This window comes from Podarcis bocagei, assembly GCF_964188305.1.
Source record: "Podarcis bocagei genome assembly, chromosome: 1".
NCBI classification, from domain to species: Eukaryota; Metazoa; Chordata; class Lepidosauria; order Squamata; family Lacertidae; genus Podarcis; species Podarcis bocagei.
The window spans coordinates 85,747,158-85,774,275 of record NC_138125.1 but is presented as its reverse complement, the minus strand read 5'-3'; the positions used below and the strand labels follow the sequence as shown (position 1 = coordinate 85,774,275).

At 41.8% G+C, this 27,118-nt stretch overlaps 4 protein-coding genes across 4 annotated transcripts in view; 1 reads left to right on the top strand and 3 right to left on the bottom strand.

Annotated features, from left to right (window-relative positions):
- The window catches only part of LOC308594215 (uncharacterized protein), a gene marked incomplete at both ends in the record, with an annotated part of 32,229 nt that extends 20,829 nt beyond the window's left edge, over positions 1 to 11,400 (bottom strand). The window contains 3 exons of the mRNA XM_081207106.1: positions 4,902 to 4,957; positions 7,417 to 7,563; positions 10,492 to 11,400. Coding sequence (XP_081063232.1) covers positions 4,902 to 4,957; positions 7,417 to 7,563; positions 10,492 to 11,400 — 1,112 coding nt within the window. The remainder of the gene's footprint in view (positions 1 to 4,901; positions 4,958 to 7,416; positions 7,564 to 10,491) is intronic.
- LOC308573019 (olfactory receptor 5F1-like) lies at positions 2,230 to 3,174 on the bottom strand (the record flags this gene model as incomplete). The annotated part of the gene is made up of 1 exon (XM_081169675.1): positions 2,230 to 3,174. One exon carries the CDS (start codon positions 3,172 to 3,174, stop codon positions 2,230 to 2,232), a length of 945 nt encoding a protein of 314 aa, XP_081025801.1.
- On the bottom strand, positions 3,287 to 18,012 carry LOC308594212 (olfactory receptor 5T7-like; the record flags this gene model as incomplete). Its single annotated transcript, XM_081207092.1, has 7 exons — positions 3,287 to 3,409; positions 4,366 to 4,497; positions 4,902 to 4,957; positions 7,410 to 7,563; positions 15,142 to 15,971; positions 16,902 to 16,981; positions 17,981 to 18,012. The coding sequence occupies 7 exons, from the start codon at positions 18,010 to 18,012 to the stop codon at positions 3,287 to 3,289; spliced, it is 1,407 nt and encodes a 468-aa protein (XP_081063218.1).
- A 2,011-nt stretch (positions 18,013 to 20,023) lies between these two features.
- On the top strand, positions 20,024 to 20,950 carry LOC308573199 (olfactory receptor 8U3-like; the record flags this gene model as incomplete). The annotated part of the gene is made up of 1 exon (XM_081169910.1): positions 20,024 to 20,950. The coding sequence occupies one exon, from the start codon at positions 20,024 to 20,026 to the stop codon at positions 20,948 to 20,950; it is 927 nt and encodes a 308-aa protein (XP_081026036.1).
- Between the last annotated feature and the right edge of the window lie 6,168 nt (positions 20,951 to 27,118).

The window sequence follows — 27,118 nt, the reverse complement described above, 5'->3', positions numbered from 1 at the left end:
TTGTAATAGAATGGCTTTAGCTGACTCCTTAAGTATCCTCTGTGGCATCCAAAACAAATGAGCTAGGCTAGCACTAGGTGATGGTGCCTTACAGACTAATAGGGGGGCCTTTCATCCACTTGCGCTCACCTAGCTGCTAGAGAGGAAAACAATAATCTGGTGGGTGGGTGTGAAGTGAGCTTGAAGCAGGATGGAAGCTGGAGAAACAGAGACATGCTGGAACTGTGCTATATCCAAAGCTGGGACTGATAGAGAAACAAGATCTGGTGGGGTGTTAATGCTGTGAGCTCCTCCATCTTATGCTCAGATTATATACTGTATGTGTCTAAATGAAACTAGATATCTTAAATGCACCACAGTCTTCGCTGAGCTTCATTCCAAGGAAAACGAAACCTGAAAAAGTGCTGGAACCTCTAAAATCTCCCACCACTTGGAGATTGGGTCTGCCTGGAACAGTATTAACATTTCTTTGGAGGATGATTCCATCTGATACCTGCACTGAAGTCCTCCCATTTCACATATATACACTGTTCACTCTCCTTTTTTCCACACATCTCACATTCTAACTACCCAAATGCCCCATTCACACATCAAGCAGTACTCACCCATCCCTAAAAATACACAGCCCATTCTCTCATGCGCACACTCTTTCATATATATGTGGGTGTGCACCGCACACAGAGAGAGACACACATGTACACAAAGCCACCATTCATAACCTCAGTCAGAAGCACTGTAAAAGGGCAATAATGATAGAACACATGTAACTTGATGGGATCAGAAACTACCTACCTGTATGACTATGAAGAAAGTCACCTGACATTGGAAGTGCCCCACCACCAACCTTCAGAAGTGTTTTCTTTCTGTGACTCAGTGATTCACCTACCAGGTACCATTAAGTCCTCAATAAAGTAATCATCCTAGTAAGCAAAGAGTGTGTGACTGATTTCATTCAGGGTCATGTCTACCCCATCTGCTGAGGTTAACAAAAGAACTATATCTTTCTGCCACTGTGCCTTAAATTCCTTTTGCAAGTATTCATATGGGAACAAACATTTTTATACTAATTAGAGCATACATTTTTTTATCAGGGACTTTAATCTCCAAGGAATAAGAAAGATCCAGAGACTCAGAAGTTTCCATTTCCATATTATTGGACCAGCTAAAAGGTAGACCATTAACAGACACAACTTTATTAATTGAGCTTGCAAGCAACACAGACCACATTTCCAAGGCAAGGATGAACTCAGCTCAGCTACTTCTCCACATAGTATAAACTCTTTCCATATCCCTTTAGCCCTGCAGATAATTGCTTGTACTACCACGTGAGGTATGAAACCAGCCACCCAAGTTCTTTGGATTCTTTCAGAAATGTATATTCTATCTTTCTGAATATAAGGGCACTTCTGTACAGCCAGCTGAGAAAAGTCTGTGTACTTCCTCCAATATCATTAAAATGGCCAACCAAGATTGCTTCTGTCCTTCCTTGATTACATTTCAATTGATTTTCTTCCAAAACTATGAAAAGTTTAGAATTTGCAGTGCCACGCCAGGATTGAATTGTGGAAGCAATAAGTAAGAGCTGGGTGTCATCAGCATTGTGACGACATCCCACCCCCAAACTACAGGTGACTTCTTCAGGTAGATGTCAAAAGCATGGGAGACAAGATACAACCATTCAGTGCCTACCTGTCAATGGTCACATTTTAGGGAAACAGTACCCAGCACCATCTTGTATTTCAAGAAGTAGCATAACCACACAGAACAATGTTTTTTTCTCCTTCCCCAAAACCTTCTTACCCTTATGGTCCAGAAGGATTCTACACTGGGTGTGGATGAAGGAAATCATCAGAGTCCAAAACAGTCTGGAGGGCCCCAGGTTTCCCACCCATTTTAATCAATTTGGGAACACATGCATTCAGCTCTACCATCATTTTTGCATTGCTTCTTTCTTGCAAATTTTGAGGGCCTCTTTTGGGGGTATGTTTTCTAATAGCTCAATGCTCATTGTATCAGGGTGAATACTTGACTATCAACTCCAAATACAATGGGGATCCATATGTTCTCTAAAATATTTAAAAATATGGCAAAGAACATAGACAGTTCTGTTGCATTACAGATATGTTTAAATGAAGAACATGCTTAAGTACTTTACATAACAAGGCTAGAGGACTTGAATAAAATCTAACATGCAATCTAATTAATTCGACAGTCTGTTGATATAGTATTTTATAGTAAATGTGAAAATGCATTCTTATCCATCACTCTCTTCATTGCCTCCTTCACCTCCTTGTTCCTCAGACTGTAAATTAAGGGGTTGAGCATTGGGATGACGAAGGAATAGAACATTGACACAACTTTATTCTGATCCTCTGAATAGTTGGAACTAGGTTGTAAGTAAATATATATAGTAGTTCCATAGAATATGATCACAGCAATCAGGTGGGAGATGCAGGTGGAAAAGGCTTTCTTGCGGCCCTTGGCTGACTTCATTTGGAGCACCGTGAAAAGGATGTACAGGTAAGAACTCAGTATTATCAAGAGAGAGCCTAACATATTGATTCCAGCACACATGAAAACTAGTGTTTCAGCTATGGATGTATCAGAACATGAGAGCTTGAGTAGTGGGGGGATCTCACAAAAGAAATGGTTGATTTCATTAGACCGGCAAAAAGACAAAGTGCCTACCAAAGTGGTATGAATGATTGAGTTCAAGAAGCCGGCTGTGAATGCTCCCCCAGCCATCTTGACACATCGGGTGTGTGACATGATTGATGTGTACAACAAAGGGTTGCAGATGGCCACATAGCGGTCATAAGCCATTAGCCCAAAAAGCATGAACTCTGTACTTGCCAGAGCAACAAAGAAATACAGTTGGATTATGCAACCCAGGAAAGAAATGGTTCTCCTCTCTGATAGGAAATTGCTTAAAGCTTTGGGGGTGATGTTGGAAGAATAGCAAAAATCTAAGAAAGCCAGATTACTGAGGAAAAAGTACATGGGAGTGTGAAGCTGAGAGTCCATTCTGATCAGCAAAATCATCCCTAGGTTGCCCACCACAGTGATAACATAGATCAGCAGCAACAATGTGAAGATGGGAATCTTCAGTTCTGGTACATCTACAAGTCCCACAAAGATAAATTCAGACACAACACTGGTATTTTCTGTAGACATTTTTGTAGCTGATTTATTCCTGCTATTTTTTATTTCAAATGAACATGGATCTTCATATGATTTCAGTTGGAGGAGAGGATGGATTCAGCTGGGAAGAGCGAATGATATACCTTCAGTAGTCATAACCCAAAAAGTCTGCCTGTACTAAGTAAAGGGCATTTCTTGGGTGGTCGATATGTACCGACTGCTTGTGTGCCTTACGTTGTAGAGCATGATTTTGCTTTTTCTTCTCAATCTGCAGATATAAAATAAAATAAGCCTTATCTTAACGTCTAGGGATATTACAAACAATATTTCTATAATTTAACAAATATCATTTTGCAACGTTCCATTCCTTAAACAATGTTTTTTTTCTTCAGTTTTCTGGAAAATCCATTATCTTTAAGATTTACAGTAATATTTTGCTGTATGAATTTGCATCTGCTTTCTTTTCATTTTCAGGTTTGAGAATTTAAGATGCAATTCATATATATATATATATATATATATATAATTATTTGAAGCTGTTATCCTAGGCTTACTTACCTGGGACTAAGCCACATTGCATTCAGCTGGAAATACCTCAGGGTAGACTTATATGGGATTTTGTTCTTAATAACTTAATAGCTAAATAAGACATACAGAGCTATATATTTTAGTGCTTTAGCCTACAATTGTCACCTTGTTCTAGGAAGGACTATGCAGGCATACCAGGGGGCTGCTACATGCACATCTTCTGCTCGAAGGAGAACTCTTATGTTTGTGTCTGGTTTAAAGCCAGCCCTGCCATTAGACACAGTAAGGCAGCCATGAAAAGTAAAGTGGGAAACAGCCGCTAAGCATCAGGGAGCTCTGTGTACCCAGTGAGGGTTAGAATCTAACAGAGGAGATTGCTGATGTAGTCGGAGAAGTTTCCTTGTAATAGAATGGCTTTAGCTGACCCCTTAAGTGTCCTCTTCGGCATCCAAAATGAATGAGCTAGGCTACCACTAGGTGATGGTGCCTTTCAGACTAATAGGGGGGCCTTTCATTCACTTGTGCTCACCTAGCTGCTAGATAGGAAAACAATAGTCTGATCGGTGGGTGTGAACTGAGCTGGAAGCAGGCTGGAAGATGGAGAAACAGAGAATGCTGGAACTGTGCTATATCCAAAGATGGGACTGACAGAGAAACAAGATCTGTTGGGGTGCTAAATGAAACTAGATATCCTACATGCACTACAGAAATAAACCCTGGTTTGATTACACCTGTTTTGAGGCCAAGAGAGTCCTGCAAAATGCTTACAAAGCCGCCCTGACAGCTGAAAATTCTGTCAGACAGCAAGCCTATCTTGCTGTCCGTGCCCTAAAAAAAGAGAGTATAAAGACCTAATAATCCACCAAAATAACGCCTATACCAGAAAATGTTGGCTGGAATTAATTAGTGCGGCAAAAGCAAAAGATCAGACACTATTCCGGAAATTGGTAGCTTCTGGCACCCATAAGGCTATTTCCCCCTTAACCTCGCAAATTCCCCCTAACCTTTAGGGCTCATTCTTCCAATCTTAGTATGAGAACGCTGAACCTCCATTATGGAATTATAATATAGAACAACTGGCTAAATGGCCACCAGTTTCAGTAACTGAAGTGAAATCATATATAAACCAACTGAAAACGGCCAAAGCCCCAGTCCCAGAAGGCATTATGCCAGAAACGATAAAAGCACAGGCGGATTTGTGGGCACCTTTCTTAGACATCCTCTTTACTTACATAGATGACACTGGTCGCATCCCAAGGGAATGGGGAACAGCCATAATTGTCCCATTCTATAAAAAGGGTAATAGAGGGGACCCAGCAAATTACATTCCGATCAGCTTAAGTGTGATTAGTAAACTCTACTCAAAGCACTTCCTTAATAAGTTGACAGAATGGCTAGAGAATGAAGATCCTGGCAATAGAACAAGCGGGCTTTAGACCCGGAAGGTCCATGATAGATCACTGTCTAACGTTGCAACATCTCATCAATAAATATAAATCAGGAGGGCAGGCCTCACTATATGCTGCTTTCGTTGATCTAAAAGCAGCCTTTGATACAGTCTCCAGAAGCAGACTCTGGGACAGACTACAGGGTACCACAATAGATAGAAGGCTTCTGTTCCTAATTCAGGCACTGCACGCAAACACTGCTCTTAGAGTCAGATGCTTAGGACATCTAACAGACCCCATTAAAACCTTCAAGGGAGTCAGGCAAGGGTGCCTTTTGGCCCCCTGCTATTCAATTTCTATTTAAATAATTTAGGATCTGCACTCAATGACTTAGAACTTCACCCTCTGAAGCTCGCAAATCGGCATATTTCGGTCCTGTTATATGCTGATGATACGGTAATTTTATCTAGAACCCCCATTGGACTCAAAAGAGCACTAAGAAAGCTCGCAGCATACTGTGAAACTGAATGTCTCAAAATCAACGATCAAAAGACCAAGATACTCACTTTTGGGGGAAAACCAAAGCTTAGAAGCTGGGAACTTCGAGGCCATAAATTAGAACAAGTCACAAATTATAAGTATCTAGGAATGGTGGTACAGGCCTCAGGAACAAACTTCACATAAACTTCATCGGGAGCTCAGCAGAAAAAACCCACAAACTGTATTCTTAAATTTTTTAGAGCACAAGGGGGCTTTTTCATCCCTGCGGCACTAAAATTATACAAGGCCAAAATGTTGACACAGCTCCTTTATGGATCCTTTCTGGGCCCACCTTCCTCTGCTTTCTCCCCCCTTGAGAGAGTTCAGTCTAAACTCCTTAGAGCTCTCCTACAAGTCCCCAGATGTGTTTCAAATGCATGGATTAGACTAGAAACGGGGATGATGAGAGTGGAGGCTTATATCTGCCTAGCATCAATTTACAAATGGCTGACATTGAATCTGCTCCCCCGAGGAATAGCCTCACTGATCCTCTGCGACCAGTTCCAGTCAGGCTGGCTGACAACAGTCCTGAACACCCCTCAGAAACTGGGTTTTGCCCCTCAAGCCCTTCTAAGTCTGGGGTTGGGCCAGTCAAAAGCTATGGTCAGGCAAAGAATCACAGACACCGAGAGACATCAGGACTGCTCAAGGTGCCCTGACTATAAAATTGGAGAAATCGAGAGATATATAGCCACACTGGCAGCATATCTCTTCTTTCTCGTATCCAAAAATGCTAGAAGGGCCTTTACACTCACCAGAAGCTTGGCTCTGCCCTCGCTGGTCCTGGAAGGAGCCTTTTAAAAAGTCCTATATGCTCAGAGACTTTGCGCCTGTTCATTGGGGGATATAGGAAGCCCAGAACACTTGTTCTTTACATGTCCCTTTTATGAAGAGGCACATAGAAAGACCATTGATCCCCTACTGGTGAGGCTCGCAGATCTACCGGAAAAGCAAAAATTTGACCTTTTCCTGTTAGGCAAAGATCATAAGACGACATGGATGGTTGCCAGATTCTGTGTACAGATCTGTAGGCGCAGACCATCCCCCGACTCAGACTAGTTCATGAAGAAAATCCCCAAACTCAGTTCCATGGGTGACTCTGGGTCTTATCTATGCGGTAGCTTATCTTAAAGTTTTAAGTGTCTATATGCTTATCACATTTATAAATTTTAAATTTATTGTGGTACATTGTTTTAACTGTTTGTTTTCTTTCTGGGATTGTACCCCAAGTGTGTTTTATAAGCTGGTCTCCGACCGTAATAAATTATCTATCTATCATGCACCACAGTCTTCGCTGAGCTTCATTCCAAGAAAAACGAAACCTGAAAAAGTGCTGGAAACCCTAAAATCTCCCATCACGTGGGGATTGGGGCTGCCTGGAACAGTATTAAAATTTCTTTGGAGTGTGATTCCATCTAATACCTTCACTGAAGTCCTCCCATTTCACATATATACACTGTTCACTCTGCTCTCCCCCCATCTCACATTCTAACTACCCAAATGCCTCATTTACACATCAAGCAGTACTCACCCATCCCTAAAAATACACAACCCATTCTCTCATGCACACACTCTTTTATATATGTGTGTGTGTGCACCGCACACAGAGAGAGACACACATGCACACAAAGCCACCATTTATAACCTCAGTCAGAAGCACTGTAAAAGGGCAATAATGATAGAACACATGTAACTTGATGGGATCAGAAACTACCTACCTGTATGACTATGAAGAAAGTCACTTGACATTGGAAGTGCCCCACCACCAACCTTCAGGAGTGTTTTCTTTCTGTGACTCAGTGATTCACCTACCATGTACCTTTAAGTCCTCAATAAAGTAATCATCCTGGTAAGCAAAGAGTGTATAACTGATTTCATTCAGGGTCAGGTCTACCCCATCTGCTGAGGTTAACAAAAGAACTATATCTTTCTGCCACTGTGCCTTAAATTCCTCTTGCAAGCATTCCTATGGGAACAAATATTTTTATACTAATTGGAGCATACACTGTTTATCAGGGAACCTGATCTCCAAGGATTAAGAAAGATCCAGAGCCTCAGAAGTTGCTATTAACTTATTTATTTATTTATTTTCTATACCACTCTATATTTTTAAGAAAAATCGCAAAGCGGTTTACAGCAAATTAAATCTATAAAACATAAATAAAGCTATCTGAAGAAAGTCAAATATAGAGTCAAAGCAGCATAATATAAAACTAAAATATTATCTTAAAGATTTCTAAAAGGTAGATCATTAACAGATACAACTTTATTGATTGGGCTTGCAAGCAACACAGACCACATTTCCAGGGCAGGGATAAACTCAGCTCAGCTGCTTCTCCCGATAGCATAAACTCTTTCACGCTCCCTCTAGCCCTGCTGATAAATCCTTCTAATACCACCTGAAGTATGAAACAAACCACCCTAGTTCTTTAGATTCTTTCAGAAATGTATATTCTATCTTTCTGAATATAAGGGCACTTCTGTACAAAGAGTCGAGAAAAGTCTGTGTACTTCCTCCAAGATCATTAAAATGGCCAACCAAGATTGCTTCTGTCCTACCTTGATTACATTTCAATTGATTTTCTTCCAAAACTATGAAAAGTTTAGAATTTGCAGTGCCTCCACAGGATTGAATTGTGGAAGCAATAAGTAAGAGCTGGGTGTCATCAGCATTGTGATGACATCCCACCCCCAAACTACATACATTGTGATGACATCCCACCCCCAAACTACAGCTAACTTCTTCAGGTAATACTCTTCTCCAAGAGTATTAAAAGAACTGGCAGATGTGATCTCAGAACCACTGGCAGTCATCTTCGAGAAATCCTGGAGAACAGGCGAAGTCCCGGCAGACTGGAGGAGGGCAAATGTTGTCCCTATTTTCAAAAAGGGGAAAAGAGAGGACCCAAATAATTACCGCCCAGTCAGTCTGACATCAATAGCAGGGAAGATTCTGGAGCAGATCATTAAGCAAACAGTCTGTGAGCACCTAGAAAGGAATGCTGTGATCACCAATAGTCAGCATGGATTTCTGAAAAATAAGTCATGTCAGACTAACCTGATCTCATTTTTTGACAGAATTACAAGCCTGGTAGATGAAGGGAACTCAGTGGATATAGCCTACCTTGATTTCAGTAAGGCATTTGACAAGGTGCCCCATGATATTCTTGTAAAGAAGCTGGTGAAATGCGGTCTTGACTCTGCTACCACTCAGTGGATTTGTAACTGGCTCACTGACCGAACCCAAAGGGTGCTCATCAATGGTTCCTCTTTATCCTGGAGAAGAGTGACTAGTGGGGTGCCACAGGGTTCTGTCTTGGGCCCGGTCTTATTTAACATCTTTATCAACGACTTGGATGATGGACTCAAGGGCATCCTGATCAAATTTGCAGATGACACCAAACTGGGAGGGGTGGCTAACACCCCAGAGGACAGGATCACACTTCAAAACGACCTTGACAGATTAGAGAACTGGGCAAAAACAAACAAAATGAATTTTAACAGGGAGAAATGTAAAGTATTGCACTTGGGCAAAAAAAATGAGAGGCACAAATACAAGATGGGTGACACCTGGCTTGAGAGCAGTACATGTGAAAAGGATCTAGGAGTCTTGGTTGACCACAAACTTGACATGAGCCAACAGTGTGACGCGGCAGCTAAAAAAGCCAATGCAATTCTGGGCTGCATCAATAGGAGTATAGCATCTAGATCAAGGGAAGTAATAGTGCCACTGTATTCTGCTCTGGTCAGACCACACCTGGAGTACTGTGTCCAGTTCTGGGCACCACAATTCAAGAAGGACACTGACAAACTGGAACGTGTCCAGAGGAGGGCAACCAAAATGGTCAAAGGCCTGGAAACGATGCCTTATGAGGAACGGCTAAGGGAGCTGGGCATGTTTAGCCTGGAGAAGAGGAGGTTAAGGGGTGATATGATAGCCATGTTCAAATATATAAAAGGATGTCACATAGAGGAGGGAGAAAGGTTGTTTTCTGCTGCTCCAGAGAAGTGGACACGGAGCAATGGATCCAAACTACAAGAAAGAAGATTCCACCTAAACATTAGGAAGAACTTCCTGACAGTAAGAGCTGTTCGACAGTGGAATTTGCTGCCAAGGAGTGTGGTGGAGTCTCCTACTTTGGAGGTCTTTAAACAGAGGCTTGACAACCATATGTCAGGAGTGCTCTGATGGTGTTTCCTGCTTGGCAGGGGGTTGGACTCGATGGCCCTTGTGGTCTCTTCCAACTCTATGATTCTATGATTCTATGATTCTATGATTCTATGTCAAAAGCATGGGAGACAAGATGCAACCATTCAGTGTCAAAGGTCACATTTTAGGGAAACAGTACCCAGCACCACCTTGTACTTCACGAAGCAGTATAACCACACAGAAAAATGTTGTCCTCCCCCCAAAAAAACTTCTTACCGTTGTGGTCCAGAAGGATTCTATGCTGGGTGTGGATGAAGGAAATCATCAGAGTCCAAAGAAATTTGGAGGACCCCAGGTTTCCCACCCATTTTAGGCTCATTTGGGAACACATGCATTCAGCTCTACCGCCATTGCTGCATTTTTTTTTTTTTTTGCAAATTTTGAGGGCCTATTTTTGGGGAGTGTTTTCTAATGGCTCAATGCTCATTGTATCAGGGTGGATACCTGACGATCTCCTCCAAATACAAGGTGGATCCATATATTCTCTAAAATGTTTAAAAATATGGCAAAGAACATAGAAAGTTCTATTGCATTACAGATATGTTTAAATGAAGAACATGCTTAAGTACTTTACATAACAAGGCTAGAGGACTTGAATAAAATCTAACATGCAATCTAATTAATTTGACAGTCTGTTGATATAGTATTTTATAGTAAATGTGAAAATGCATTCTTATCCATCACTCTCTTCATTGCCTCCTTCACCTCCTTGTTCCTCAGACTGTAAATTAAGGGGTTGAGCATTGGGATGACAAAGGAATAGAACATTGACACAACTTTATTCTGATCTTCTGAATAGTTGGAACTAGGTTGCAAATAGACATATATAGTCGTTCCATAGAATATGATCACAGCAATCAGATGGGAGATGCAGGTGGAAAAGGCTTTCTTGCGGCCCTTGGCTGACTTCATTTGGAGCACCGTGAAAAGGATGTACAGGTAAGAACTCAGTATTATCAAGAGAGAGCCTAACATATTGATTCCAGCACAAATGAAAACTAGTGTTTCAGCTATGGATGTATCAGAACACGAGAGCTTGAGTAGTGGGGGGATCTCACAGAAGAAATGGTTGATTTCATTAGACCGGCAAAAAGACAAAGTACCTACCAAAGTGGTATGAATGATTGAGTTCAAGAAGCCGGCTGTGAATGCTCCGCCAGCCATCTTGACGCATCGGGTGTGTGACATGATTGATGTGTACAACAAAGGGTTGCAGATGGCCACATAGCGGTCATAAGCCATTAGCCCAAAAAGCATGATCTCTGTACCTACCAGAGCAACAAAGAAATACAGTTGGATGAAGCATCCCAGGAAAGAAATGTTTCTCTTCTCTGATAGTAAAGTTCTTAAGGCTTTGGGGGTGATGTTGGAAGAATAGCAAAAATCTAAGAAAGCCAGATTACTGAGGAAAAAGTACATGGGGGTGTGAAGCTGAGAGTCCATTCTGATCAGCAAAATCATCCCTAGGTTGCCCACCACAGTGATAACATAGATCAGCAGCAACAATGTGAAGATGGGAATCTTCAGTTCTGGTACATCTGCAAATCCCACAAAAATAAATTCAGATACAACACTGATATTTTTTGTAGACATTTTTGCAGCTGATTTATTCCTGCTGTAGTTATGGTGAATGAACATGGATCTTTGTGCACCTTCAGATGGGGAAGGAAGTGAAGTCTGCAGTGTAGTGTGCTGCCTATTTTGACATCTTGCTCTGTGAAGAGGTCATTTGACTTCTCCACCCCCTTGCCAGATATTAAGGGTGTGCGTGGACAGAGGCAGTTGGAGATAGAGTGTGCTGAAATGCCTTCAGAAGTCATAACCCAAAATGTCAGAATGTACCACTGTACTTAATAATGAGTATTTCTGTGATTATCAATTCGTACAGGCTACTTGTGCGCCATAGCTTGCAGAGCATGAATTTCTCCTTTATCCTCAATCTGCAAATATAAAAAAACATTATCATAATACCTAGTGATATTACACAGAATAGTTATATAATTTAACAAATGTTACTCCCATAGTTCATTAGCGGAATAAATTCCATATAAATTTTAGGGGGAAATCTATTTTTTTCTTCATTTGCACTAATATCCAGCTTTGTGAATATGCATCTTTTTAAAAATCATTTTCAGATTAGATCATTTAATATGCAACTGTTATCTTTAAAAATGCTTTGAAGCTGCAATCCTATGCCTTATTACTTTGAAGTAAGCTCCAAATCATTCAGTAGCCGTTACTTCAGGGTAAACAGGCATCAGATTGTGGTACGGATTTAAGTCAATGTTTTAAGAATTACACAGCTATATATTTTAGTGCTTTATACTACTATTCTCACACTGGTCCAGGATGTCCTAAGCAGGCATGAAATTCTGCTAGTCTCACTGAGCCTAGCTCACTGAGTCTCATCCAGCAAGTTTGAGGGGAAGGTGCCATGGGAGAGGTTAGGGTCTGCTTCTTTTATGTTTCTGACCTATCAGATACCCCATTCACAAGTAGTATTCATCTTCCCCTAAACACGCACAGAAACATCATTCTCTCATGTACACATATTTTCATATACATATACATTCACACACAAGCTCCCAGAAATACACTCAGCCACCATTTCTATCCCCAGTCATACGCACTGTCCAAGGGCAGTAAGGAGACAACTCATCTGATCTGTTGTGATCATGTACTACCTACCTACCTTAATTAATGTGAAGAAATTTACTTGACAGTGGAAGTGCCTCACTGCCAGACTTCAGTACCATATTGTTTCTGTGGTTTGGTGATTTTATCGTAATGTAAATAAGTCCTCAAGTAAGTAATTATCACAGCAACTATAGATCTCACTGAGGCCAGTTGTCCAGTCAGCTGAGGTTGGCAAAAGAGCTATATCTTTCTTCCACTGTGCCTTAAATTCCTTTTGCCTTTAAATCCCTTTTGCATGTATTCATATGGGAACAAACACTGTTATACTAATTGGAAAGATATACTGTTTACTAATTTGAGGGACTTGATCTCAGAGGAGTAAGAAAGACCCAGAGATGCAGAAGTTGTCATTTCCATATTTACTGAACCAGCTAGAAGATAGACTATGACACAACTCCTAATCAATAGCCACAACTTTATTGATCAGGTTTATAAGCAACACAGACCATATTTCCAAGGCAGGGATAAATCACTCAACATTGTATCAGGATAAGTGCCAGGACCAATGATGGTATCACTTTCAGGTTAGTAGGCTCCATACAGATAACTGAGCTCAGCAGCTTCCCCACATTAGATGAGAGACAGGATGGAACCCTTCAGTGCTTGCCTGTCAAAGGACACAGTTTAAAGCCACAGCTCCCCAGCACCATTTTGTGGGACCTTTATTCCAGGAAGAAGTTTAACTAACGAAACATTCTTTTTCTCAGAACCATATTATGCTCATTGTCTTGAGGGGAACAGTCCAGAGTCTTCTCCAAAAATAAAAACAATTCATATGATCTCTAAAATTATACATAATATGATTGGAAGCATGGATACTTCTGTTAGATTACTGATACATTTAAATGAAGAACATGCTTAAGTACTTTACATAACAAGGCTAGAACACTTGAATGAAATCTATGGTGAAATCTAACTGAAGAAGAAGAAGAAGAGTTTGGATTTGATATCCCACCTTTCACTCCCTTTAAGGAGTCTCAAAGCGGCTAACAATCTCCTTTCCCTTCCTCCCCCACAACAAACACTCTGTGAGGTGAGAGGGGCTGAGAGACTTCAGAGAAGTGTGACTGGCCCAAGGTCACCCAGCAGCTGCATGTGGAGGAGTGGAGACGAGAACCCGGTTTCCCAGATTACGAGACTACCGCTCTTAACTACTACACCACACTGGCTCTCCTGAGAGGCAGAAGAAATAATTCATCCTCAGCTAGTGGACCTATTTACCTAAAAGTACTACCCAAAGCTTCATGTTGATAAATTAGCTTACTGAATGCTGACATAGCATAGCGGCTGAGTGACTGGGTTATAAATCGGGAACTCCCCTTCAGGAATACATCATCTCACTAGGTCTGTGGTGAGGAACTGGAGCTGCCCAGCGGGCTTCATTCTCATCTCCCCCATTCCCCATGGGCCAAGCTTGACAGGAAGGTGGTGTCCATGTGTCATTCACACAGTGTCAGGACAACTAGGTGACTGTCAGGACTTACAAAGAGCTATAAGCAAAGCCATGGAAGGTCTGATTTTCAGCTGACTAGTAGACTTATGAAAGCTGTTCTCCCTCAGTCCACAATGTGGGTTAATAATACCAATTTACCTTACTGGGATTTTGTATAGATTACAGCAAAGCAACACATAAAAAGTTCATTGAACATGTCCTTCATTTATATAACATGCTCTATATATGCAATTTTCTTTTGTTATACTGGCGTTTGTCCTTAAGGTTAACCTGAGTATGAGACTTAATACTGAAGCTGTGCTCCTTACAACTTTGGTGCTCATCCCGAAAGGCAGAGATTATCATTACCTACACAATAGCCTAAAGATGGGAAGGAGCAACGGCTCATTAATTGCCTGCTTCACATAGCACTGTGAAGCCTGACTGGTGTGATTTAATCCATTTTAATCTGTCAAGATAAATTGTACAGGACTAAAAGCATTCCAGTGCAATTATTCTGGGAACCTTAATTGTAGAAAAGGCAGTAAAGGTCAAACTCACTTATGTGAAACACACCATCAGAAAAAGAAGCAGACTCCTCTCCCCATCATACCAAAGGCCTTACACAGCTCATATTTGTCCTTTCAGTTTGTGACATCAACAGCAGACTCAAAAGAAACAGAGCAAAGTTGGGCATGTGGTTATTATGGCACTCAAATATGGATTCCCCCCTCTACTTCCTCTTTGCACAGAAGTGACATCTAACTTTATCAAAAAGTATAAAACACCAATGTATTGCACATCATGCAAGTGGAATAGATGATTCTGTACAAACAAAAATCGCACAGAGATTCCTGTACCAAGTCAAGAACAGGGCAGGAATGTATTTCTTAAAGAGGGCAGCATTTCCAACATATTATGTGATGGCAGATCCTGTGGGCATTCCCCACTTGTGGACCACCTGTGGCCCTATAGATGTTGTTGGACTTCAGCTCCCATCAGCCCTAGCCAACATGGTTCATGGTCAAAGACAATGGGACCTGGAGTCCAGCAACATTTGGAGGCTCACAGCTTCCCCACCTCTGCCCTGAGACCACCAGACATTTGGTTAGCCACGCTGCCTGGCTCTTGCATCAGAAAAATGTATGACCCCCCCCCATCTTACTGTGCAGTTTTAGTCATCAAGAAAGGAATCTGCCTCTCACTTTTCTAAGGGCATCTTTCACCTCCTTGTTCCTCATGCTGTAGATGAGAGGGTTCAACATGGGGATTGTAACTGAGTATAGAACAGAAACCACCTTGTCCTGATCTAGGGAATAGCTTGAGCTGGGCCTTGAATACATGAAGAGGGAACTCCCATAGTACAAAGCAACAGAGGCCAAATGGGAGGCACAGGTGGAGAAGGCTTTGCGCTTGCCTTCCGTTGTCCGCATCTTCAGGATAGTGGTGAGGACAGACAAGTACGATGCTAGAATGATAACAGTGGTGACTATGATGTTGAAGCCAACAATCGCAAAAAGCAGCATCTCATTGAAATGTGTGTCTGAGCAGGCCAGAGTTAGGAGTGGAGGCCCATCACAGAAAAAATGATTGATCCTATGAGAACGGCAGAATGGCAGGCGAAAGATGGAAATGGTGTGTGTGGCTGAGCTAATCACGCCAGCAGCGTACGCCCCAGCCACTAGCCCTATGCAAAGCTTATGAGACATCACAACCACATACAGCAGAGGGTTACAAATGGCAACATAACGGTCATAGGCCATGGCAGCCAGCAGGTAGCACTCAGTGGTAGCACAAGCTGCAAAGAAGAAGAGCTGAATGGTGCATCCGGAGAAAGAAATGGATTTGCTGTTTGCTAAAGAATTCATCAAGGTCTTGGGGACAATTGTAGTAGAATAGCATACATCTAGGAAGGAAAGATGGCTAAGGAAAAAGTACATGGGTGTGTGGAGCCGGTGGTCCATCCTGATTAACACAATCATGCCGAGATTCCCAGCCATGGTGAAAATATAAATGGCAAAGAAGAGCACAAAACCTGGAGCTCATGCTGATCTGTAAATCCTAAAAGGATGAAGTCTGTTCCCAAGGAGCCATTTCCCTCAGACATTCCTTCAATGCTGCTCTTGCATGCCAGTCTTTGTCTGTCTCTGTCACTTGATGGCACTGGAGCTGAAAGAAAAAATATTTTATTTTAGTTGGCTGCTAATGCTGTAATAGTCTACAAGGTCAACTCCTTTGTGTCCAAGTTTGGGATCATCTCCAACTCATCTCCTTCCTTCTCCTATATCCAAGCCATTTCCAAATCCTGCCATTCTCTTCAATATTTCAAATCCTACCTTTTCTCTACACCTCCTGGCAAAACCTTTAGCCATGTCTTTGACACCCCCTAGTTTGAGTATTAAAACATATATTTACTGGTTAATATATAGAAGGCTGATCGCCAAAGAATTAATGCTTTTGAATTATGGTGCTGGAGGAGACTCTTGAGAGTCCCATGGACTGCAAGAATGGACTATCCATTCTTTAGGAAATCAGCCCTGAGTGCTCACTGGAAGGACAGATCCTAAAGCTGGGGCTCCAATATTTTGGTCACCTCATGAGAAGAGAAGACTCCCCGGAAAAGACCCTGATGTTGGGAAAGATGGAGGGCACAAGGAGAAGGGGGCGACAGAGGACAAGATGGTGGGACAGTGTTCTCGAAGCTACCAGCATGAGTTTGCCCAAACTGCAGGAGGCAGTGGAAGACTGGAGTGCCTGGCGTGCTCTGGTCCATGGGGTCACGAAGAGTCGGACATGACTAAACGACTAAACAACAACAACAACATATACATTAAACTTTTGGCAGAAAAAAACCTCTTCATCAATTTAGAATGTTTCTGATTTGCTTTCTATTCCCATCTCTTTAAATATCTTCACTGCTATTTTATGCTCCATGTTTTTAATTGCTACACTTGAGGCTTCTCACCATTCATATCCAAATGCACAAATATCATCAACAACCGATATATCATCATATACATATAAAACTTTTGGAATAAGATATTTCTAAGAAAGGAAACAAGATCAGATTTTAAAATTTTAACTGTACCTTTAAGAGGCTCCTCTGCAAGCTCTCAGCACTGTTTAACTGCATGTATGAAACCACAAGTCACTGGAAATACTTGTTTCTCTCCCCAAGAGTGCCTATACCGTGGCCTCACCCCAAGGGCACAGTGATTCTGCATTTGTTTGTTTCTTTTCCAAGTTGTTGCTGCACTTGGACTTTGTTTATCTGCGGTAGGTTGGGAGATGAAAGCACAAGAGGATTTTTGTCTTAAGGGAAAATCTCCTTGAAACTATCCAGAACTTAACTCATTAGTTCATATGACACCCTGCATCTTTGCACACAGGTCCTGGTATTAGGGCATTGGTGTAGCATGTGGTACACAAGACTGCTCTGGTGCCACATATTATTCTTATCTATGTCCTACATGGAAGAATAAGGTATCCTTGATGATGAACTGCCACATAAACAAGTTTAATTAATTAGTTTTAGAAGTTTAACTTTTCATCCATTGGTATAGGGAGCTCCTTAAGACTGCAACTTAGGCTGTGTTCAGACTCCCCTTTAGTGTGTACTCAACTGCATTTCCAGTGCTGGACATGTTCACATGCCATTACCCAAAATACACATGTATCTAGTACTTTCTTATACAATGCTACTATTTGATGCATTGTATCTCAAACCAGCTTCACACCGATTGGAGTCCTTAAGCCGTCCTAATTTGTTTGCTAAAGTGCTCTGTGAAGCACTTTGCCCTCCATTTAAATGCAGCTGCAGCATGGTTTAATAAGGGAGTGGAGATTTTGCCCTCCCTGCCTCTTCATAGGGCTAGGGGCAGATAGTCAGGTATAGCACCAATCTGACTTTCTACACAATTACAGCTGTGTGAAGCGGAATGCCTAAATAGAGCTATACAAGCCCAACTGAAGGCAGCCAAAGTTTAATTCAGTTCTGACATTTATTCACATGAGCAGCAGATTGCCTATGCTGTACAGTAATACCTCCGCAATCGTCCACCTTGTCTAGTGTCCATTCCAGCAAACGTCCGCAGCAAAACCAGAAGTACCAGAACGGGTTACTTCCGGGTTTGCTGCTTGTGCATGCACAGAAGCACAAACCGCTCCATGCGTGTGCACAGACGCATGGCTTTGCCCTGCGTCCTTTTTGGCTAGCGGCCAGGACTCCAGGACAGACCCTGGCTGCAAAACGAGGGATGACTGTACTTCACTTAACAGTCGTACCTTGGATCCCAAATGCTTTGCGAGTTGAATGTTTTGGCTCCCGAATGCCGCAAACCCAGAAGTTAGTGTTCCGGTTTGCGAACGTTCTTTGGAACCCAAATCTCCGACGGGGCTTCTGCAGCTCCTGATTGGAACCTGCGCCTTGGTTTCCAAAATGTTTTGGAAGTCGAACGGACTTCTGGAACACATTCTGTTCAACTTCTGAGGTGTCACTGTATTGAGAACCCATGTTCAAAGGATCTCTAGGTTTCATTAGAAAATCGATCGCCCAGCGCTCTGGTCTTGTAAGTCAGGGAGCAAGAGTGGAGCCTGGGGCTGGTGGAGCAAGGAATGGTAGCAGTGTTATTTGTTCCTTTAAAGATTGCTGTGCATTTTAATAATCAGTGCTTTTTTCTGGGGTGACGCAAGGGTATGCATACTCCTAAACATTTCAATGTGAGTATGAAAATGAGAGTACCCCTAAACATTTTTTAAAGAAAAAAAAAGCACAGATAATAATAATACAACTGATACAGTGGTTTCTTCCCCAGTGGGTACTCAAAGGGATGCAGTACTATCATCTCTTTTTGTTGTGGTTAAAAAGTGTGGCACTTGCTGTAACAACTTCATGGTGAGTACTGGCACCTATTTTTTCTAGGGAAAAAAAAGCATTGCAACTAAAGTTTTGTCATAATGTTTCTTTTCTCCAAGATGGGGAATTCTCAAAATGCTCCAGAGATTAAACCCCAAAGGCCATAAAAGTGAATGAAAAACAGCTCCCACACACTCAAGTAGCATTTGCTTTTGAATTCAAGGAAGAGCATCATCTCTCTTCCTTCACGGCTTCCCATGATAAGGATCAGACAGGTAAGAAGGGCAGGAACAAAGTTAGGATTGGTCCCAGAAAATGTTGGCCACTGCAACTAAAAACAGTTCTCAGCAGAACTGGAACCCTCTCTTTCCTTCCAGGATCCTTCAGAGGCAAAGACCTTCCCTTCAGCATTAACTCTCACAATAGCCACATAGCTTTTCATAAACTTTACCCCAGATTTAGACAACTGGCGGGAGATTTTCCTTCTCCTTTCACATTTTGTGGTCACTATAACACTAGCTATGTAACCTGGAAGCAATTTCATGTACCCATTTCTAATTTGATCAGTAAATAAATGTTGTAAAGACTTCAATGGGTCCATCCCTTGGCTGTCTAGTAAGATATGTGAAAAATACACCTTTCCCATAGTCAACATTCTAATAGTTTTTAATACTGATATTAAATTGACCTGTTTCATAAAGATTTTTGCACACAGTATTTTTTCCAGCTGAGTTTTCTTCTAGAATGATATTTTTAATCACATGCTAAACACATGAGAAACAAAAGCATCCTTTGAAGTAAAAATAAATAAAAAATGTAGTGAGTGGACTTTGAATTTAATATGCTTCTTGCATTTTATTTCTTTGTAAATTAAATTTATATGCTATCCTTCCTCACAAAGGAACACAGGACAGCAAAAAAGAAATGATAAAACAAAAACATATCCAGTATAAATACAGAATATTTCATAGTGATGAACCTTTAGATTAATCTGGTTCTCTTTCAAACCAATTACAGGATCATTTAAGTCATCCAGATCTCTCTATCCAGCTCACAAGACTCTACCCAGACCATGCACAGAGGTGTCAACATGAAGCCTTTACTGCGGCACTCTTCATTGACAAAATAATATGGCAACAGATAATCTTGTTCAAAGCTGATTTTTGAGTCAACAATCTTGTATCCACTACCATCTTCCCCAGTTCTTAGCGATAAAGCATGATCTCAAAGGAATGGAGAAAGGAAATTACACTTTGGTATCAGAGTTCATCCTCCTGGGATTCACAGACCACCCAGAGCTGCAGATCCTCCTCTTTGTGGTGTTTCTCACAATCTATGTTGTCACCTTGATGGGGAATTTTGGCATCATCCTCATAATCTGGCTCGAAGTGCGACTCCACACTCCCATGTACTTCTTCCTCAGTCACTTGTCCTTTATTGACATTTGTTATTCTTCATCCATCACACCCAAATTGCTCGTGGACATCATCTCTGAGGCCAAAGGAATTTCTTTCTCTGCTTGTGCAGTACAGATGTACCTCTTTGTTAATTTAGTGGTGGCTGAATCTTACCTTTTGGCTGTGATGGCATATGATCGCTACGTGGCCATTTGTAATCCCTTGCTGTACACAGTGGCCATGTCTAGAAAGCTCTGCACCCAACTGGTAGCTGTTTCTTACATGTGTGGCATGGTTTGTGCCCTAGTTCACACTTGTTCTGCTTTTCGGCTAGTTTTCTGTGGGCCAAATGTCATCCATCACTTCTATTGTGACATTTCCCCAGTGTTAGCCATATCCTGTTCTGACAACAGCATCAATAAGATGTTACTTTTCATTTTTGCTACCTTTGTGGAGACTAGCACCATAGTGATCATTCTCATGTCCTACATTTTCATTATTATATCTGTATCCAGGATTCGCACCAATGAAGGGAAATACAAAGCCTTCTCCACTTGTGCCTCTCACTTCACAGCCATCACTATATTCCATGCTACCATTCTCCTCATATATTGCCAGCCAAATGCTAGCCATTCTTTGGAAAGAGACAGAATTGCTTCTGTATTCTACACAATAGTGATCCCCATGTTGAATCCCCTGATTTACAGCCTGAGGAACAAGGAAGTGAAAGGTGCCTTCAAAAGGCTGGTGCCCCTCAGGTAGCATGTGGATCTAGGGTAGAGGAGCCCTCCCACCTTAGCTCCCCAATGTTGTTGAACAACAGTGGCTAGCATGGCCAAGGGTCATGGATGCTGGGAGTTGTAGTTGAACAGCATCTAGTGACCCAAGACTAGGAAAGTGCTAAATTCGAGGACTCCTTCTTGTTTGCTGTTCTGGTGACCAGCTGCAGTTGCAACGTGGACAAAGTTATTCCTTATGGTCATATGTTCATAAAAAGTGTTCTTTGCAAGTGTTCTTTGTAATCCATTTCCAGAAGAGGGTCTAAAAGATGCATGCATGCAACCAATATTGAGATCTATACCATATTTTCCAATGACAGCTGGATATATCTATGTATGTATTCATTTTAGAACATTGCAAAATAAAACTAGAAATATGAATCAAACTTAGAATGGGAACAATATTTATTTGGGAACCATTGTTCCACATTTAAAAATATGGTAGATTTTGATGACCACCTTTATATTATGAGGCTGAAGAAGGCTTATTTGATTAGGAAGGGGAGTAGCACCAAAACTGCAGAAGGCCATGAAGGCATGCACAATACTTTATGCAACTTTGGCAAAGGTTACATTCTGGGAGTTTGCACACAAAGGCAAAGTACTGTGATGTCAGGAAGACCCCAGGAACCACCCCTGCATGATTATCCCAACTTTTGGGGCTGTGGGAGGCTTGCAGGGCCATCCAGGATCTCGCAGGAGCTTTCCACAGCCTTCTAGAGGCCTTGAGTGTCCTCCCCAGAGCCCAGTAAGCAGGTTAAGGTCTTAAAAGTATTTCCAGTGTGAAAAGACTTTGTAAGCCCTCCACCTTGCTTACCGGACCCTGGAAAGATGGTGTGAGATCTCAAATGTCCTGTTCTGACTGTTTCCCTCCTGTTCTCCATTTATTTTCCTGCCACACATGCAAAGCCACCACTGTAAATGATGCATAAGTTGCAGGTCTATTGTATTGCCTGAATCTGTCTGGGCTGAAGACTGCTCAGAACTGTACAAAAGCAGATGCCTTTTCTGGGCAGCTTCTTTCGGGGTAGGTGGGGGGTGGGTTGGGTGTCTCTCCAAAATCTCTCATCTCAAAATCACAATTAATATTGGGGAAAATTTTGGAGGGCAGAAAAAAATATCATGAAAGTTGTTCCCATTTCTGTTGTAAAAGGTATCATGGAAACTCTATTCAGTAGGTAACATTTATCAGTGCAAGCTGCTCTACAGATTATGACACTTGCTACATGCAATATTTGAAGCCCGTTTTCAAGTGACTTCTACACTGTAATCAATGATCATACAAGAATGGTGTAGGTAGAATGAAAGTGTGGCTCTAGATCTCATGCAGCTTGGCCAAAGAAAATCTGCCTCCAGCGGCTGAAGAAATTATTAATGGGTTTACCCTGAGTTAGACAAACACAGAATACAACCCAATCATGAGAACGTTTCATGGATATTAATTGATGATTTTTAATTTTGTATTATTTTCCTTGAATGAGGTTCTAAATAATAGAAAGGCAGAATCATACCCCTAAAGATTCAGTATTCCCTTGACATTGCTTGCATACCTGTGGTTTTAATTGCTGCAGACAAATAAATAAATACACACACATATCTATAGAGGAAAATAAGCAGCTACAGCTAGGAATTTAGTTAGACACACACATCTTATTTCCCTCTCAAATGAGCTTGTTAGGTTGATTCTCCCAGGGACAGATTATGCAGCATTTATATCCTGACCCATGTGGTCCTTTTGATGTAGATCTAGCCATGATTATCCATGGAATAGTCCCCACTACCACCCAAACACACCAGAGCACATTAGTTTTTGCCATATTAAAATGCTGGTCAAATAAATGCCTTTATTCAAAACCACGGGCATGTCTCTGACAGGGCAGAAGTCCAGCTCACCGAGGGCTGTTAGCTGTCATTACACAAACTATAAATATTGTTATCATGTTCTCTCTCTCTACATATGGACTGTGTAATTTCCCTATACATGCAACAAGCAGTTTTTAATAAGGCATACTGGGTATTAGCTAAAAGCCCAATTACAGCTTTACTTTAAAGTGGGCAATCAAGAAAGTTACAAGAATAAAGCAACAAAAGAAAAGAAAAGAAAAGAAAAGAAAAGAAAAGAAAAGAAAAGAAAAGAGAGTGAGTCACCATGTCACCTCAACCTCTTGGCTTACCTTAGCTCCATGTAGGAAAGCAATAGCAAGGCCGACACCAAGGGGTTGGCTCCACACACAGCCCTGCTCACTTTCCTACCATGAGCTGGCGTTATATGTCAGGGATGTGTATACCTGTGAAGAGATCCAAGATTTAGAACCTCAAAGCCAAAGTGAGAGCATTTGGGTCAAAATTAAGGGAGAGAAGAATAACAGAGACCTCATTGTGGGAGTTTACTATAGATCCCCAAGCCAAACGGAGGACATAGATGATGCCTTCCTGGAACAGATGGCCAAGCATGCAAAAGGAAGGGAGATAGTAGTAATGGGGGACTTCAATTACCCGGATATTTGTTGGATGTCAAACTCAGCCAAGAGCATAAGGTCAAACAGATTCCTCACTGGCCTTGCAGACAACTTCATTGTCCAGAAAGTGGGAGAAGCAACAAGAGGAACAGCCATTTTAGATCTGGTCCTAACCAATGTTGATGACCTGGTTAGTGGGGTAGAAGTGGAAGGATCATTAGGCGCGAGTGATCATGCTCTTCTGAAGTTTACTATACAGCGGAAAGGAGCAGCCAAGCATACTAGGACTCAATTTCTTGACTTTAAGAAAGCCGACTTCATAAAACTTAGGGAAGTGCTGGGTGAGATCCCATGGACAGTAATACTAAAAGGAAAGGGAGTTCATGATGGCTGGGAGTTTGTTAGGAGGGAGATAGTAAAAGCACAACGTCAGGCAATACCAATGAGACGGAAACATGGAAGGTGCCTAAAGAAGCCAGGGTGGCTAACTTTTAACTGAGTTAAGATTAAAAAAGGATGTGTACAAAAAATGGAAAAGGGGGGAAGCCACCAAAGAGGAATTCAAACAAAAAGGCCAGCACGTGTAGACATAAAGTCAGAAAAGCTAAAGCACAGAATGAACTCAGGCTTGCTAGAGAGGTTAAAGGCAACAAAAAAGGCTTTTATGGGTATGTTCGTAGCAAAAGGAAGAACAAAGAAACAGGGGGTCACTCAGAGGAAAGGATGGTGAAATGCAAACAGGGGACACAGAAAGGGCTGAACTCCTCAATGCCGTCTTTGCCTCAGTCTTCTCTGATAAAGAAAACAATGCCCGACCTGAATAATTTGGAGCAAATGATTCAGCAGAGGAAACACAGCCCAGAATAACTAAGGAGATAGTACAAGAATACTTGGCTAGTTTAGATGTATTCAAGTCTCCAGGGCCAGATGAACTGCATCCAAGAGTATTAAAAGAACTGGCAGATGTGATCTCAGAACCACTGGCAGTCATCTTTGAGAATTCCTGGAGAACAGGTGAAGTCCCGGCAGACTGGAGGAGGGCAAATGTTGTCCCTATTTTCAAAAAGGGGAAAAGAGAGGACCCAAATAATTCCGCCCAGTCAGTCTGACATCAATACCAGGGAAGATTCTGGAGCAGATCATTAAGCAAACAGTCTGTAAGCACCTAGAAAGGAATGCTGTGATCACCATTAGTCAGCATGGATTTCTGAAAAATAAGTCATGTCACACTAACCTGATCTCTTTTTTGACAGAATTACAAGCCTGGTAGATGAAGGGAACGCAGTGGATGTAGCCTACCTTGATTTCAGCAAGGCATTTGACAAGGTGCCCCATGATATTCTTGTAAAGAAGCTGGTAAAATGCGGTCTTGACTATACTACCACTCAGTGGATTTGTAACTGGCTGACTGACCGAACCCAAAGGGTGCTCATCAATGGTTCCTCTTCATCCTGGAGAAGAGTGACTAGTGGGGTGCCACAGGGTTCTGTCTTGGGCCCAGTCTTATTCAACATCTTTATCAACGACTTGGATGATGATCTCAAGGGCATCCTGATCAAATTTGCAGATGACACCAAACTGGGAGGGGTGGCCAACACCCCAGAGGACAGGATCACACTTCAAAACGACCTTGACAGATTAGAGATCTGGGCAAAAACAAACAATATGAATTTTAACAGGGAGAAATGTAAAGTATTTCACTTGGGCAAAAAAAATGAGAGGCACAAATACAAGATGGGTGACACCTGGCTTGAGAGTAGTACATGTGAAAAGGATCTAGGAGTCTTGGTTGACCACAAACTTGACATGAGCCAACAGTGTGACGCGGCAGCTAAAAAAGCCAATGCAATTCTGGGCTGCATCAATAGGAGTATAGCATCTAGATCAAGGGAAGTAATAGTGCCACTGTATTCTGCTCTGGTCAGACCTCACCTGGAGTACTGTGTCCAGTTCTGGGCACCACAGTTCAAGAAGGACACTGACAAACTGGAACGTGTCCAGAGGAGGGCAACCAAAATGGTCAAAGGCCTGGAAACGATGCCTTATGAGGAACGGCTAAGGGAGCTGGGCATGTTTAGCCTGGAGAAGAGGAGGTTAAGGGGTGATATGATAGCCATGCTCAAATATATAAAAGGATGTCACATAGAGGAGGGAGAAAGGTTGTTTTCTGCTGCTCCAGAGAAGCGGACACGGAGCAATGGATCCAAACTACAAGAAAGAAGATTCCACCTAAACATTAGGAAGAACCTCCTGACAGTAAGAGCTGTTCGACAGTGGAATTTGCTGCCAAGGAGTGTGGTGGAGTCTCCTACTTTGGAGGTCTTTAAGCAGAGGCTTGACAACCATATGTCAGGAGTGCTCGGATGGTGTTTCCTGCTTGGCAGGGGGTTGGACTCGATGGCCCTTGTGGTCTCTTCCAACTCTATGATTCTATGATTCTAAGCTTGCTGTTGCAGTGTGTGTTCATACTAAAAGTTTATGCATTTGTTACCCACCCTTAGAAAACATTTCATCCTCTCATACACACATCAAGGCTTGCCTGACACCTTCACTACATATCTTTAGGTGCCAGGTGAAAATGTTCCTCTGTACCCTAGCGTTTGGCCTTTTAAATGTGTGTGGGGGGTGTTTTGGGGTTTTTTTATGGGGGTTATTGGTTTGTTCTTGTTTTATTATGTATTTTGTGTTCTCATTTTGTATTTTGCATGTTGTGAACTGCCCTTTGGTAAAAGGTGGTATACAATGTGCAGGGCTGGATTTAGGTTTGATGAAGCCCTGAGCTACTGACGGTAATGGGGCCCTTTATATGTCCAGCTGTCCTTTGTCAACAACCAATTGTCATTTTTTTGTGTTGAATATATGCTATATGGTAATTTATGGACCTAATAGCTATCTAAAGCCATTTGCACATGTTGCCATGCAACCAGTCCATGCAGAATGTAGGCACCCTATATATAGAAATGATAAAACCAGTGATATTCTAGGGAGAAGGCTAGCAGGCGGGGCCTATTACTTACATCATAGGAGCCTACACAACACAAAACACTGTTGCTGTATGTAGGTTTTATTTTATTTGTTTTTTATCTTATATTTTGGAAATGTACATCCAGTTTTTCCCTTTAATTTTTTATATGTTTTTTATTAATTTTCCAATAAAGACAAATTTATAACATCATTAAACATCAAAAACTCATCACATATCTTTTTTTTCCTTTTAGACTTCCATCAACAGGTCTGATAATTTTCCGCAATTATCACAAATCTGTTGGGAAACTGCCAGGGAGATATAGTCCATCATGGCCCCAAGCCGTGTGCCGGACGTCCATCAATCTCCCGTAGTCACGCAGATCCAGCAGTTAGCGACACGAGTTTTCTGGAATACCTTGCCACATTCCAGGGCTTGTGCACACTCTTTATCAGCAGAAGCACAGCCAGAAAGTTGCACAGAAGAAGAGCATTTTTACAGACTTTATTTAGCGTTGAACAGAACAAAGGAAAACATGACCGTTCTGAGTCAGTGTCTCCGACAGACTGCAAAATCGAAAGGAACAGCAAACATAAACATCCTGTGAACAGGACATGCGCAGACTCTGTGACTCACAAAGCCTGCTCCCTTTTAAGGTGGAACGGAAATATCCTAACATCCTCCCCCTTTCCGTGTAACCTGTAGTACCTGTGGTTCAACCCAATTG